Genomic DNA, 16014 nt, shown 5'->3' on the forward strand with positions numbered 1-16014 from the left:
AGTCTGCATACCACTTAAAAGTTTTATTGAACCGTACTTTTATTTGAGGGTTAAATAGACTATGTGGAGAAATATCCTGATACATGCATCAATTTCAGATATTTTCAGATTTTCAAGATTGCTACTGACAGAAAATAAACCCTGCATGACTTTTTTATTAAGAACAAACTCTCAAACCTTATTTTATAGAAATGAAATACAAATCTGCAAGGCTAATTTAAACTTACAGTTTAATTTGTCAAATAATGATGGAACCACAATAAATCCATTGATGTTTGGTTCCCGTTAAGTCCTCTAGGACAGACAACGACGATGCAAGTCATGGTATTCCAACTGCTGTAGATCGATGCTCATTACGTCAGTCATTGGTTTGTCTGGCTCAGACGCGATTATCTAAACTGCCCCCACCCCCGCTATATTCGCTATATTCCAGCTATATGACGGTGGTCTGTAAATAATCCAGTCTGGACCAAACAATCCAGTGATTGATATCATGAGCATCGATCCACGCAATTGGGGTCGATGACATGCATCAATCAAGCACGCGATCCCGTTAGTCGCCTCTTACGACAAGTATGGGTTGGTGAACACGTACCCCGGACATTCACGAGTGAGTGAGTGAGTGTGTGGGTGGGTGGATGCGTGCGTACTTTTAGTAGTGTTCACCCAATATCACCGAGGGGGACACAAATTATGGATGACATCGAACCGGGGCTTAGTCCCAACAATTAATTTAATGTGCCGACATCTTCCACGTCATTCTTGTAGGCTGCCATTAAGTACAGAAATTATTAATATCCAAGTACTTTGACGGTGACAACCCCCTTAACTGTTGTTGGGCTTCTATTTCGAGGGTTTCGGAACTTGGCGTGTTGTACGCGGGACTTGGCGTGTTGTACGCGGGACTTGGCGGTGTTGTACGCGGGACTTGGCGGTGTTGTACGCGGGACTTGGCGGTGTTGTACGCGGGACTTGGCGTGTTGTACGCGGGACTTGGCGGTGTTGTAGGCGGGACTTGGCGTGTTGTACGCGGGACTTGGCGTGTTGTACGCGGGACTTGGCGGTGTTGTAGGCGGGACTTGGCGTGTTGTACGAGGGACTTGGCGTGTTGTACGCGGGACTTGGCGTGTTGTAGGCGGGACTTGGCGGTGTTGTACGCGGGACTTGGCGGTGTTGTAGGCGGGACTTGGCGTGTTGTACGAGGGACTTGGCGTGTTGTACGCGGGACTTGGCGGTGTTGTAGGCGGAACTTGGCGTGTTGTACGAGGGACCTGGCGGTGTTGTACGCGGGACTTGGCGGTGTTGTAGGCGGGACTTGGCGTGTTGTACGCGGGACTTGGCGGTGTTGTAGGCGGGACTTGGCGTGTTGTACGAGGGACTTGGCAGTGTTGTACGCGGGACTTGGCGTGTTGTACGCGGGACTTGGCGGTGTTGTAGGCGGGACTTGGCGTGTTGTACGCGGGACTTGGCGTGTTGTAGGCGGGACTTGGCGTGTTGTACGAGGGACTTGGCAGTGTTGTACGCGGGACTTGGCGTGTTGTACGAGGGACTTGGCGGTGTTGTACGCGGGACTTGGCAGTGTTGTACGCGGGACGTATATTCAACATCCTCAAACAATTAACGGTGTACGTAACACATTCCTTTATATATTTTATGTGAAGTAACTGAACTTCAAATCGCACCTTTTATGACCAAGTCACGTGTTCTTCAGGTTTTCGTCTGTTTCCGGCACACGCCAGGACATTATTGACTCATTCGTGACGAACCAATCTCATTGATTGGTGACGAGTTCGTGACGAACTCGTGTCATTCCGGGAGAAGACGTGCATCCCTCGCAGGTTTCCGTATTGTCATATGAACACGAGAACTGCTTGTAAAAGAAATGATAACTCTTTTTCTCCCCACGTTTGACAATCACTGGATTGTCTGGTCCAGACTCGATTATTTACAGACCGCCATCATATAGCTGGAATATTGCTGAGTGAACCCCTCTATTTGATATTTTACAGCCATAACTTTAGGGTATTGCTCAAATTGTTCACAGCCTTTTATAATAATACGATATTGATGAGTTTGTGACTGTGTTGTTCCAGACCTGTATACTGGTCTTTAATTAGTTAAGTCCCTGGGATATAAAGGGTCTTTAATTAGTTAAGTCTCTGGGATATAAAGGGTCTTTAATTAGTTAAGTCTCTGGGATATAAAGGATCTCAGGCCACTTATATCGAGTCTACACTGTGACAGCCAAACATCACCAAATTCCAGATCTTCTAGTATTGATTTTACCTTAGTAACCCGTTCATGTTTACAGATACCAGATATCACATCAGTGAGTCATATTTACACACAGTATGCGACAACTTCGCAGAGTTTGATTGCCCTAATTTTGACCACTAACAAAGAACAGCTAATCTAATGTATGCAGATAACGGGGGAGTTCCAGCCTCCCCATTTAACACAGGAAGTGGTGGGCATGTTATAACACAGGAAGTGGTGGGCATGTTATAACACAGGAAGTGGTGGGCATGTTATAACACAGGAAGTGGTGGGCATGTTATGACACAGGGAGTGGTGTGCATGTTTGAACACAGGAAGTGGTGGGCATGTTATAACACAGGAAGTGGTGGGCATGTTATAACACAGGAAGTGGTGGGCATGTTATAACACAGGAAGTGGTGGGCATGTTTGAACACAGGAAGTGGTGGGCATGTTTTAACTCTCCACGACATTTTTAAGACGCGTGATTGCAGATTTTCGAGTAATGCACTGTTGCCCCCGCTCCATACTTCCGAGCCGTAAAGTATGTAATATTTGTTCACCCATACATGAAATAATCTAATGTGACGCTAAAATTATATATTGAGTAAACGACTTTATTTCAGTACCAAAATCATGGCTTTTGTAGTTTTTTTCTTACTTGTGAGGGCGGTCGGGTAACCTAGTCGTTAAAGAGTTCGCTCGTCACGTCACGCCGAAGACCCGGGTTCGATTCCCGACATGGGTAAAACGTGTGAAGCTCATTTCTGGTGTCCCCCGCTGTGATATTGCTGGAATATTGCTAAAGGCGGCGTAAAACCATACTCACTCACTTACTCACTCCTACTTGTGACAAACTTGTTATTTCTGGATAGTATTAGTCCTAGTTACTCGCACTCGTTAGTATTTTCCAACAACTGATTCATTCATAGTGAAGACAAATTTGGATTTTTTTTTTTGAGCCATCTTAACAACAACTTTTGTCTTATCAACAGGTACAGTTAATGTGTTGTATTTACAGAACACTTCAAAGTCACAGTTATATCGCGGCGTGTCAGCTTAATGTGGGAGGAAAGCCCGAAGTGATGCAGGTCTCAGACATTTACCACTTCGGTGAAACCCACGAGCACGGGTATGGTGCTGACAAACCTAGAAACGTAATCGGGGCGAACCGGGATTCGAACCCACAATCAAAGGTTTCTGGCGTGCCCAAGGGACGCAACTCTGCACAGCGAATCGAGGCGCCTCAGACGACTGGGCCATTCACGTGAAAGTTCTCATCCATACTTTGGATGAAACTTCAAACTCACTTAGATCATGTTCTTCTTCAGTGATTGTTCAGATTGCTATCCAAGGGGAATAACTCCTCCAGTGTCGGCTCTTCACCAGGTTTCACTCCTCTGCCCCAGATTTCAGAATCTTTCAAAACGAACTAAGCTTTACGATTTTGATTTTTTTTAAATATGAATATTATAACATACATTTCTTATACGATTTGCAACAAGATAAGCCAGAATGTATGTACGTCACTTATTCAGGTTGTATAAACCCCCCTGATATTCATCACATAAATTTCTATTTTCACTTTCTGTATTTAATGCTGGTATGTAAACCGCGGCTTCTTGTTATTGCGGGAATTTTCTTTTACAATTTCGAAACAATTCGTTTGAATATCTTTGCGTGTATGATTTGTGGACATCGGCAACAGTGACGCAGACATCGGCAACAGTGACGCAGACATCGGCAACAGTGACACAGACATCACGCAGACATCGGCAACAGTGACGCAGACATCGGCAACAGTGACACAGACATCGGCAACAGTGACGCAGACATCGGAAACAGTGACGCAGACATCGGCAACAGTGACACAGACATCACGCAGACATCGGCAACAGTGACGCAGACATCGGCAACAGTGACGCAGACATCACGCAGACATCGGCAACAGTGACGCAGACATCGGCAACAGTGACGCAGACATCGGCAACAGTGACGCAGACATCACGCAGACATCGGCAACAGTGACGCAGACATCGGCAACAGTGACACAGACATCGGAAACAGTGATGCAGACATCACGCAGACATTGGAAACAGTGACGCAGACATCGGCAACAGTGACACAGACATCGGCAATAGTGACGCAGACATCAGCAACAGTGACACAGACATCGGCAACAGTGACACAGACATCGGCAACAGTGACGCAGACATCACGCAGACATTGGAAACAGTGACGCAGACATCGGCAACAGTGACGCAGACATAGGCAACAGTGACACAGACATCACGCAGACATCAGCAACAGTGACACAGACATCAGCAACAGTGACACAGACATCGGAAACAGTGACACAGACATCGGAAACAGTGACGCAGACATCGGCAACAGTGACACAGACATCGGCAACAGTGACGCAGACATCACACAGACATCGGAAACAGTGACGCAGACATCGGCAACAGTGACACAGACATCGGAAACAGTGACGCAGACATCGGCAACAGTGACGCAGACATCGGCAACAGTGACGCAGACATCGGCAACAGTGACGCAGACATCACGCAGACATCGGCAACAGTGACGCAGACATCGGCAACAGTGACACAGACATCGGCAACAGTGATGCAGACATCACACAGACATCGGAAACAGTGACGCAGACATCACGCAGACATCGGCAACAGTGACGCAGACATCGGCAACAGTGACGCAGACATAGGCAACAGTGACACAGAAATCGGCAACAGTGACGCAGACATAGGCAACAGTGACGCAGACATCGGCAACAGTGACACAGACATCGGCAACAGTGACGCAGACATCGGCAACAATGACAAGTCATGATATCCAGCAAAAGAACAAGAAGATGAAACAAGTAGAAATTATTTTATTGCAATTTTTCATTAAAAACAACAGTGTGGATGACGTGAACACAACACATCCACACAACATGGCCAGACGATGGCCACACAGAATCAGGTACAAAGTAGACACAACTGATGGCCACACAGAATCACGTATAAAGTAGACACAACTGATGGATTGTTTACTGAATCCTGTCTTACTGGCTCCTCCCCAGGTGTTCTCTATCCATCATGGTGTTACAGTGAGTGAGTGAGTGAGTGAGTGAGTGGGTGAGTGAGTGAGTGAGTGAGTTGGGTTTAACGCCGCTTTTAACAGTATTCCAGTTATATCACGGCGTGTCAGCTTAATGTGGGAGGAAAGCCCGAAGTAATGCAGGTCTCAAGACGTTTACCACTTCGGTGAAACCCACGAGCACAGATATGGTGCTGACAAACCTAGAAACATAATTGGGGCGAACCGGGATTCGAACCCACAATCATAGATTTCTGGCGTGCCCAAGGGACGCAACTCTGCACAGTGAATCGCGGCGCCTTAGACGACTGGGCCCCCGTGACCCCCTGGTGTTACAGTGTTATCCTTCTGTTGTCATTGTTACAGTGTTATCCTTCTGTTGTCATTGTTACAGTGTTATCCTTCTGTTGTCATTGTTACAGTGTTATCCTTCTGTTGTCATTGTTACAGTGTTATCCTTCTGTTGTCATTGTTACAGTGTTATCCTTCTGTTGTCATTGTTACAGTGTTATCCTTCTGTTGTCATTGTTACAGTGTTATCCTTCTGTTGTCATTGTTACAGTGTTATCCTTCTGTTGTCATTGTTACAGTGTTATCCTTCTGTTGTCATTGTTACAGTGTTATCCTTCTGTTGTCATTGTTACAGTGTTATCCTTCTGTTGTCATTGTTTAACCTACTCACGTTAATCTCCCTCATGTAGGCAATTGTTGTTACTGTTAATCCTCCACCTACTGTATACGTTCTGTACGATGTTCATTATCCAGCCTTGCTTGACAACGGTACAAGGATCTATACTGAAACGTCACCTTGCTTGACAACGGTACAAGGATCTATACTGAAACGTCACCTTGCTTCACAACGGTACAAGGATCTATACTGAAACGTCACCTTGCTTGACAACGGTACAAGGATCTATACTGAAACGTCACCTTGCTTGACAACGGTACAAGGATCTATACTGAAACGTCACCTTGCTTGACAACGGTACAAGGATCTATACTGAAACGTCACCTTGCTTGACAACGGTACAAGGATCTATACTGAAACGTCACCTTGCTTGACAACGGTACAAGGATCTATACTGAAACGTCACCTTGCTTGACAACGGTACAAGGATCTATACTGAAACGTCACCTTGCTTGACAACGGTACAAGGGTCTATACTGAAACGTCACCTTGCTTGGCAACGGTACAAGGATCTATACTGAAACGTCACCTTGCTTGACAACGGTACAAGGGTCTATACTGAAACGTCACCTTGCTTGACAACGGTACAAGGATCTATACTGAAACGTCACCTTGCTTGACAACGGTACAAGGGTCTATACTGAAACGTCACCTTGCTTGACAACGGTACAAGGATCTATACTGAAACGTCACCTTGCTTGACAACGGTACAAGGATCTATACTGAAACATCACCTTGCTTGACAACGGTACAAGGATCTATACTGAAACGTCACCTTGCTTGACAACGGTACAAGGATCTATACTGAAACGTCACCTTGCTTGACAACGGTACAAGGATCTATACTGAAACGTCACCTTGCTTGACAACGGTACAAGGATCTATACTGAAACGTCACCTTGCTTGACAACGGTACAAGGGTCTATACTGAAACGTCACCTTGCTTGGCAACGGTACAAGGATCTATACTGAAACGTCACCTTGCTTGACAACGGTACAAGGGTCTATACTGAAACGTCACCTTGCTTGACAACGGTACAAGGATCTATACTGAAACGTCACCTTGCTTGACAACGGTACAAGGGTCTATACTGAAACGTCACCTTGCTTGACAACGGTACAAGGATCTATACTGAAACGTCACCTTGCTTGACAACGGTACAAGGATCTATACTGAAACATCACCTTGCTTGACAACGGTACAAGGATCTATACTGAAACGTCACCTTGCTTGACAACGGTACAAGGATCTATACTGAAACGTCACCTTGCTTGACAACGGTACAAGGATCTATACTGAAACGTCACCTTGCTTGACAACGGTACAAGGATCTATACAGAAACGTCGCCTGGCTTGACAACGGTACAAGGATCTATACTGAAACGTTGTCTGGCTTGACAACGGAGAAGGATCTATACTGAAACGTCACCTTGCTTGACAACCGTACAAGGATCTATACTGAAATGTCGCCTGGTTTGACAACGGTACAAGGATCTATACTGAAACGTCGCCTGGCTTGACAACGGAGAAGGATCTATACTGAAACGTTGTCTGGCTTGACAACGGAGAAGGATCTATACTGAAACGTACTTCATATATTATTATCATGCCAGCTGTCTTGGATCACAATAATTTATAGAGTTAGAGAGACACCACTGATCACCAATACGCACTTTCAATTTCATTAGCCAAGCAGTTTGTACAAATAGAAAAACAACAGATTCATGCAGGTTTCAATCACGACCAGCAGTCCTTTCATTTTACTGGCTTCTGATTGGTCAATGTGTCTCTGTGTCTCGATCAAGGAGATCGTGGTCCCCGATCAAGGAGGTCGTGGTCACCGATCAAGGAGGTCGTGGTCCCCGATTCTGTTGATGAACATGGCTTGTACAGTGGGGCAGTTTACTCTAACATTGACATGCTATCAGTTGGAATGAAGACCGTAAAGTGAGTGTCATCTTCCTGAGGCAAGGGAGTTAACTGACTATAAAAGTCCAGTTTCCACCCTTGCCGAACTAGGCTGGTATTATGGAGTTATGTTTTGGCTGGACTAACGAGTCTACGCATAGTCCAATCAAAATCACGCACAGAAATCGAAATCCGGTTCGTAAAGTGTCATGCAGATTTCGGTCGACTGCAGGATTTGCATAGCATGTGCACCGCTAACTCGTTGTCAACAGATATTTTCTAAACCTTTTCATGTTTTTAATCAAGGTGCTCACGTGATTTGATGCACTTTGTGATGTAAGGCTCGTTTTATATAGATCTTGATTATCGATCAGATCGTCTTGACTGGGCGCCACCGTTTTGTTTGAAACAAATGCGAGTGATACGAGAGGTTGAATCTGATTGGTCCATAGGAGAGGCTTAGAAGGGACATAACTAGTAATAGCCACTGGTGGCGCTACGATCGAGCCCAGGAATTCCAGCCTAGTTCGGCAAGGGTGGAAACTGGACTTTTAAAGTCAGTGAACTCTCTAGCCTCGGGAGGATGAGTGAGTGTGAGTTTTGTGCATTCATACGCGGCTGCTAAAGTTATCCTTTTGACTGAAAATACGTCTTCATCATTGATTTCTTTAGAACGACATTTTATCACAAAGAGATTATGGCCCTTGTGTGTATTACTTGCTGAAGTCCAAGTCTCGATGGACATAACTCCTACGTGTGTCAAAGCTTCAACTGTCCCTGACACTTATTAAGGGTTGTCATGGAAACTGCATATGGAATCCATGTCTCCCAGAATATCCCCTCCAGTCAGTGATGCCCTCGTCCCTGTAAGGTGAGCTAACATCCTTTAGGCAGAGACTTCAAAGTACAAAATGAGAGGTCGATGATAATATTTTGGTAGAGTTATTCAACCTTGCCAATACTTGAAATTAGCTCACGATACTGTCTCCATGGCAACTGGTACTGTTTCACTGTACACACACTTATTATTTATAAAACATAAAACAACACACACTGTGACGTGGTAGTCACTAGTCCATCAAGTCCAGAGTCAGAACCACAACTGTCTGAAACTTCCGTCTCTATAGACCATGGCAATGGATATTGTCTCCACAAACCATGGCAACAGATACTGTCTCCACAAACCATGGCAACAGATAATGTCTCCACAAACCATGGCAACAGATAGTGTCTCCACAAACCATGGCAACAGATAATGTCTCCACAAACCATGGCAACAGATACTGTCCCTACAAATCATTGCAAGTCCCAGCTGAGAACTAATATCGTCTTCTGGTGCTGTGGGGTCGCTGGTATGGCTGCATGCGGTCGTAGTCTCGATGCTGACGGCCATCTTGTCTATTAACGGCCAGGCTGAGATTCTGCTGTTGGAGTATGCGCTGTCTGCGCACATCGATGCTGTCAAGGTTGTCGTTGTGATACTGGGGGCTCCCACCCTGGTACACTTGTGGGGACTCTGGGCGGTACTGTGGCGAGTGACGGGAATGTCGATCACCATGCTCATCTTGATTCTTATCCGCGCTGCCGTGCCATGTGTGGGATCGCTGGTACCGAGACGGAGGCTCATTCGGCCTTGACCCGTGTTCCCGATCCCGTGGACTACGGAACGGTTCATGCTGTTCCGTGTTTGGTCCAGAAGAAGAACGGTGGTAGTTGGACCGACCGCCATGTTGGTGTGCGGTGTCGCGGGGGTAGGCGTCCCGCTGCTCTGGGGCGTACTGGGGACTGCTGTAGGGGCAGGGGCTGTTGTGGGGGGAGGAGCTGCTGGGGAGGGATGACGACCCTGACCTTGTCTGTAGACGCAGGTACTGGCCAAACAGTCGGATGCCCTCGTACAGCTGCATGGTGTACGCCACGGATTCCTCGTGCCGGAAGTTGATGAAGGCAAACTTCTTGTTGCGTCCATCCTTGTCCTTTGGGATGGTGACACGGTCCAAGGGGCCAGCCTGAAACACACCATGTGTAGTGTGAACTCAGAAACAAACAAGCCTGTAACATGATGTATAGAACCGGTACACAGAACACCCATCAATGATCATAATGGGGTGCTTGATCGTAAAGGGGTGCTTGATCGTAAAGGGGTGCTTGATCATAATGGGTTGCTTGATCATAAAGGGGTGCTTGATCATAAAGGGGTCCTTGATCATAAAGGGTGCTTGATCATAATGGGTGCTTGATCATAAAGGGGTGCTTGATTGTAAAGGGATGCTTGATCACAAAGGGGTCCTTGATCGTAAAGGGGTGTTTGATCATAAAGGTGTGTTTGATCGTAAAGGGGTGGTTGATCGTAAAGGGGTGCTTGATCGTAAAGGGGTGGTTGATCGTAAAGGGGTGCTTGATCGTAAAGGGGTGCTTGATCATAAAGGGGTGCTTGATCATAAAGGGATGCTTGATCATAAAGGGGTGCTTGATCATAAAGGGGTGCTTGATCGTAAAGGGGTGCTTGATCATAAAGGGGTGCTTGATCATAAAGGGATGCTTGATCATAAAGGGGTGCTTGATCATAAAGGGGTGCTTGATCATAAAGGGGTGCTTGATCATAAAGGGATGCTTGATCATAAAGGGGTGCTTGATCATAAAGGGGTGCTTGATCATAAAGCCGTACCTCAATCCAATGATGGTAAAGGGCTTCATCGGAAGGGGGCCCAAAGGCTAAGCATAAAGTTGGGGCAAACCCACCCTATTAACTCCTGATACAACTACCCCCAAGGCACGAGACATGTGAAGCCGGCAGTCTGAGCGCTATATTAACTAACTTTGAGATTTAACATGCGCTTTCCGCGTGTAATAGCGCTATATTAGCTGCTCCTGGTTTAAAAGATTGATGGCCAAGGGCGACTACTCTAAGCCTAAATAGCATCCATCTGTTTATCACAACTTCATATCACAGACTGTGCCAAAAAATCACAATCCGGAAAACCCCAACTTCCATCAGACAGTGTATTCTGAGAGAAGACAATATTTTCTGAGGAAGATATAGCATAAACATAGGGCATGCACACTTATGTACATTATACTTAAATTACCTGAAGAAAAAGTTCATATAACAATTCTTCCGTGACTTTATCGCCCAAACCACCGACCCACAACACACAATTGTCCGCCATGATTATTCTCAAGCTCCTCACAACAATGGCCAGTTCACAGAGCTCTCTATGCTACCGCGATAAAGAAGGTGTCACGCGCTGGGTAGGAGCTTGGATTTATAGACTGGGTTTCTGTCTACCGAAACTGGTAGACACATGCTCCTCGCAGCGAAAGCGCGTTCGCGGAGCTCCCACTGTGAAAGGTGGCTACACTAACACGGAGTTCAACTCACATCCGACGGAGCGTTATGTTTTCAAACAAGTGATGACTGTCGTGACACCGATTCCTCTTACCCCAACTAAATTATTTTCTTTGTTTGTCAATTTGAATTTCTATTTCACCCAGAGACCATATAATAGATCTTTTATATATGGTCTCTGTTTCAACTATCATGTTTTTGTTTGTTTAATTTGTTTGTTGTTGAACGCCGCACTCAGCAATATTCCAGCTATATGACGGTGGTCTGTATAAATAATCGAGTCTGGACCAGACAATCCAGTGATTGACATCATGAGCATCGATCCACTCAATTGAGTATACGATCGACATGCATCAACCAAGTCAGCGAGCCTGACCACTCGATCCCGTTTGTCGCCTCTTCAAGCATATGCCTTCTACGGCAAGCATGGGTTGGTGAAGACCTATATATTCTACCCCGGATCGTCACGGGTCCAACTATCATGTAATTGGTACAGTAAAAATGTAAGGGGGGAGTTGGATGATTTTCCGTTCGTCTGCTATCTCGAAACATACGAAAAGTTAAATTCATCTGGGAAATATGGTCAGTTTTAACCTTTTCAAAATTCGCTATGATGGCATTCCCAAAGACATAACAAATAGTTTAAAAGTTACTACATTCGGGGTTAGAGGGCAAATTTCAGGATTCTTGTAATGACCGCTCCGACACTGACGGCAGCGATGTCAACGAGAGTGTAACAAACAAGCGCTGGGCTTGCGTCGCTTACCAACAGTGGAACCAGTTTACTTGGATAATTCTTAGCAAAGGGAGGCAATCCGTGCAGTTCTATCTATACTTCGTACCGCTAATTTATTTATATGTTTTTTAAAGGGGAATTTATGAGGACAACGATGCTTTGATTATGATTGACAGATGATATGATGATAATAAGAACTATTGCATTAAAATATATTATGTGGGTGCTCGGGAAACTCACTCTTTACTTTTAGCCAATGAGCAAGGGAACCGGTCGTCTGCCCGGTTACGTTGCGGCCATCTTGTTTATTTTTCCGCGAGATTTGAGAGTTGTGTGTGTGATGATTTCTGGATTTGTTGAGTTAGCGATTTTCGGGAACAGAGAGCAGGCCTGAGCTCTGACATCATGCCGGAAATTAAAATCCAACATGTCGTATCTTCCAGTTCTGAAGACAAGGTAGACAAATTGTTTGCAATTGTTTTGTTGTAAGCTAGCCTAGGCCTAAACACGAACACGAAGTTTTTGTCTGTTTGTCTGACTTTGAGTCTGAGGAGTAAAACACAAGATTTGCTAAAACTAACCCAAACTAACAAAATAAAAGTCATTTAACAATCTTATGTGTAACTGAAAGGCAGATGATGGTAACATGCCATAGGTAATTAAGTGATTGTGGTCGATCACATCGTAGGGCCTAGTGGAAAGTTGTGAAGTGGTGGGCTGACGTCTGCTGCACAACTTGATCGAGTTGCACCCGACTCGCCTAAAAAAATCTGACCCGACTCACCTAAAAAATATATATAATATTTTGGTATGCGTTTGGCAAATATAACTTAGGTTAGCCCTAATGATCACAATTACTTGTATATTCATACACAAGTATGGAAATAATATTAAAAACAACAACGTATCATCCATAGAATTTGTCTTCTGTCATATTTACATCCTAAAAACATACATAAAAGATCACTTAAGTCTTTACATACCTAATGGGTTCGTTATATCCATCAAATAATAAATCCATAATTCATATCCTGAAGATAACACAACATACGTTGCAGTTGCACCACCACATGTTCACTAAACTGGCATTTGTATTTTTCCCCGGAGTTTCGAAGAATTCTCGCCTTTGATTGGTCAACCCAGATATGATGATAAAGTGACAACTATTTGTTATCATAGTACAGTAATCCCGTGCTGAACTGTTAAGTTTATTTATTTTTTATCGCCCTAACTAATCAATCAGTGATGTGATGTCACCGAGAGTGACACCGATTGTATCAAAACAACGCCATGACATCGTTCACTCAATCCAGTCGGTTACGCTATTCGGACCAAGACTACAACACTAACATTTAGGTACATTATGTGTATAAAATGCATTACTATGTATTTCTGATAGTTACATACTTATTCTAAAATACAAAAACCAACTGTAGTTCGCTCAAACTTTTTTTAGGCGAGTCGGGTCAAAATCTTTTTAGGCGAGTTGGGTGTATCCCACTTGATCAGACGTGCCAGTAGTGAGTGAATTAGTATGGTTTTATGCCGCTTTTAACGATATTCAACAATATCATAGCGGGGAACACCAGAAATTGACTTCACACAATTGTACCCATGTTGAACCGGGTGCAGGCTAAAACGTTACCGATTTTCTCTGGCGAAAATGGCAACTATGTGATGGATGAAAACGGCACCTCTATTTTTAATAACGATTAGAATGATTTATGTAGTAGTATATCTGACTTGTGTTATTTGTTACATATTATTTGATGTATTTACATGTTATTTCCTGATTTCCAGTTGTTCACAGATAACTACATACAATCACATATACAGTTCTTCACAGTTTTCATCTTCATCACAGTTTACAATATCGTGATAGTAGCTGACTCAGTTTTAGCCCGGCAATAACCGTTTTCGCTTGAGGCTAGGTTACGTTTTCGCCCATCGGTGCTGTTTTGCTGAGGTGACGTTTTTGCTATAACCCGTTGAACCAGGCTCTTCAGCGTGATGAGCAAACACTTCAACCACCAGGCAGGGGCGGTCGGGTAGCCTAGTGGTTAAAGCGTTCGCTCGTCACGCCGAAGACCCGGGTTCGATTCCCGACATGGGTACAATGTGTGAAGCCCATTTCTGGTGTCTCCTGCCGTGATATTGCTGGAATATTGCTAAAAGCGGCGTAAAACCATACTCACTCACTCACTCACTCAACCACCAGGCTACCCCACCGCCCCTCTTCTGACTCTTATGTGTTTGAATAAAGATAAAACATCAGTCAACTTCAGTGTATTCATGTATGGGTCGTCATTTGGTAAAAAGAAATAATTTGGAAATAAAGAACAAAAGTATGCAATAATAGTCAAATGTTACGAATAACGTATTAAACGTTCCTGTGTAACTTTTGACCGAATGGCCGCCCATATGCATCACCAGATCATTTTTTGTATGTGTATCTAAATAGAATATATGCCAGGGCTTCGGTCAAACTATTCCCAATCGGACATTTTGTGCCTTCCTCTGCAAGTTTTGTTGTTATTATTATTAGTTACATGGTCCTATGAGTTAATGTTCCAATGAATTGGAAATTGCCCCAATGAATTCGACCTCCAGTGGGATGGGTTGGCTTCAGTGTTCCCATCCTATTCCGAGCTGTAACTTGAAAACCGTTCAATATGTTTCAATGGAACTTGGTATGTGTGTTGCTCATCAGCTTAACTGATGCCTTTTGGTATTTTAATATTTTTCAAAATTGTAAATTTTTATATTTCCATGGAGACAATTTCAACTTAGTCTCCCATAAAGAGTCAACATGACATCAACTGTCATGCTGCTTCATTGATGCAGTAATCAGAATCTGTACTGGTATGTTTTGCTTTTATTCTATTTTGTAATTTCAAAAACATCATAGTAACCATGGTAACAACTTGAACTAATGTATCAGAAAAAGGGAGGAGGGACACAAATGCTTTCATGAGTAAAAACACATTCTAGTTTGGTTATTGATATTGTTTAGAGATTAGTTGTCAGCCATCTGAAATGTTGGGCAATGTTCTTCATAAATGACCTGTGTTAAGTAAGATTTTTAAAAACATTTTTAACATGTTAAAAATTGTTTTGACGCTACGTACTACGGACTATGAGCTGCAAACTATGAGCTTCACAATCCACATGGAGTGTTGGTGCCTGCAGTTGGCTGTGACTATCCACTAGTCCTAAGTCCGAGGCTACTAAAAGTCGGTTTGGTCTAGTAAACTCAGCAAATAATAGTCCATGATAACACTGAACTATACTGAACTATACTGAACAACAGGGTGCAGTGGGCCCTCCCCATGCTCACTGACCCACTATCTCACTGACCCACTATCTCACTGACCCACTATCTCACTGACCCACTATCTCACTGGAAACTGTGGACACTGACCCACTATCTCACTGGAAACTGTGGACGCTGACCCACTATCTCACTGGAAACTGTGGACGCTGACCCACTATCTCACTGGAAACTGTGGACGCTGACCCACTATCTCACTGGAAACTGTGGATTATGTTCAGCAAATAAAGAAACGTTCAGTGGACACACTGTTCCCCGAGTTTTGCCATGTTGTATTCACTGTGTCAGATCCATCTGCAGCCATGGAAACCATCTCGAGATACATCTCATGTAGTGAAAGCTTTGAGTGCTTTCACGACTTGTAATACAGACACAAGCAGACCGTGGTGGCACAATACTGACCCATGCTTGCCGAAAAGGTAACTGCTTGTCGTAAGAGGCAACTATTGGGATCGGGTGGTCAGACTTGCTGACTTGGTTGATGCATGTCATCGTATCCCAATTGCGTGGATTGATGCTCATGATGTCAATCACTGGATTGTCTGGTCCAGACTCAATTATTTATACAGACCACCATCATATAGCTGGAATATTGCTGAGTGCAGCGTTAAACAACAAACATACAAAACTAAATCAATACTGACCT

The 16014-nt window shown here is 44.2% G+C and overlaps 4 protein-coding genes across 5 annotated transcripts in view; 2 read left to right on the forward strand and 2 right to left on the reverse strand.

The window, feature by feature from the left end:
* Positions 1–791: 791 nt before the first annotated feature.
* Positions 792–1607, reverse strand: LOC124128758 (proteoglycan 4-like). The gene has a single exon (XM_046492211.1). The coding sequence runs from the start codon at positions 1605–1607 to the stop codon at positions 792–794; it is 816 nt and encodes a 271-aa protein (XP_046348167.1).
* A 1074-nt stretch (positions 1608–2681) lies between these two features.
* LOC125372508 (secreted protein CSS1-like) lies at positions 2682–5106 on the forward strand. The gene is made up of 4 exons (XM_048382756.1): positions 2682–2701; positions 3965–4153; positions 4561–4839; positions 4923–5106. Exons 1-4 carry the CDS (start codon positions 2682–2684, stop codon positions 5104–5106), a joined length of 672 nt encoding a protein of 223 aa, XP_048238713.1.
* Positions 5107–8428: 3322 nt separating this feature from the next.
* LOC124128757 (RNA-binding protein 7-like) lies at positions 8429–11198 on the reverse strand. Its single transcript, XM_046492210.2, has 2 exons — positions 11042–11198; positions 8429–9961 (listed from the first exon to the last, which is right to left on the reverse strand). The coding sequence occupies exons 1-2, from the start codon at positions 11120–11122 to the stop codon at positions 9275–9277; spliced, it is 768 nt and encodes a 255-aa protein (XP_046348166.2). The 5' UTR covers positions 11123–11198; the 3' UTR covers positions 8429–9274.
* Positions 11199–12326: 1128 nt separating this feature from the next.
* LOC124128756 (DNA repair protein XRCC1-like) overlaps positions 12327–16014 on the forward strand; it is a 37218-nt gene continuing 33530 nt past the window's right edge. The window contains exon 1 of one of the 2 annotated variants that reach the window (XM_048382790.1): positions 12327–12493. In XM_048382790.1, the coding sequence (XP_048238747.1) occupies positions 12443–12493 (51 nt within the window). In that variant the 5' untranslated portion in view covers positions 12327–12442. The remainder of the gene's footprint in view (positions 12494–16014) is intronic. The other variant, XM_048382789.1, reaches the window with a different exon arrangement.

The sequence above is a fragment of the Haliotis rufescens genome, unplaced genomic scaffold (genome assembly GCF_023055435.1).
Source record: "Haliotis rufescens isolate VD_foot unplaced genomic scaffold, xgHalRufe1.0.p SCAF_41, whole genome shotgun sequence".
NCBI lineage: Eukaryota > Metazoa > Mollusca > Gastropoda > Lepetellida > Haliotidae > Haliotis > Haliotis rufescens.

What these genes read in the sequence shown, in the direction of transcription:
- LOC124128758 (XM_046492211.1), bottom strand. Translation starts at nt 1,607, where the DNA reads ATGTTGAATATACGTCCCGCGTACAACACTGCCAAGTCCCGCGTACAA.
- LOC125372508 (XM_048382756.1), top strand. Translation starts at nt 2,682, where the DNA reads ATGTTTGAACACAGGAAGTG. An exon ending in ATGTTTGAACACAGGAAGTG is followed by an intron (nt 2,702 to 3,964) that starts GTGGGCATGTTT and finishes CATCGGCAACAG; the next exon opens with TGACGCAGACATCGGCAACA. An exon ending in TCACGCAGACATCGGCAACA is followed by an intron (nt 4,840 to 4,922) that starts GTGACGCAGACA and finishes ACAGTGACGCAG; the next exon opens with ACATCACGCAGACATCGGCA.
- LOC124128757 (XM_046492210.2), bottom strand. Translation starts at nt 11,122, where the DNA reads ATGGCGGACAATTGTGTGTTGTGGGTCGGTGGTTTGGGCGATAAAGTC. An exon ending in TATATGAACTTTTTCTTCAG is followed by an intron (nt 9,962 to 11,041) that starts GTAATTTAAGTA and finishes GGTGTGTTTCAG; the next exon opens with GCTGGCCCCTTGGACCGTGT.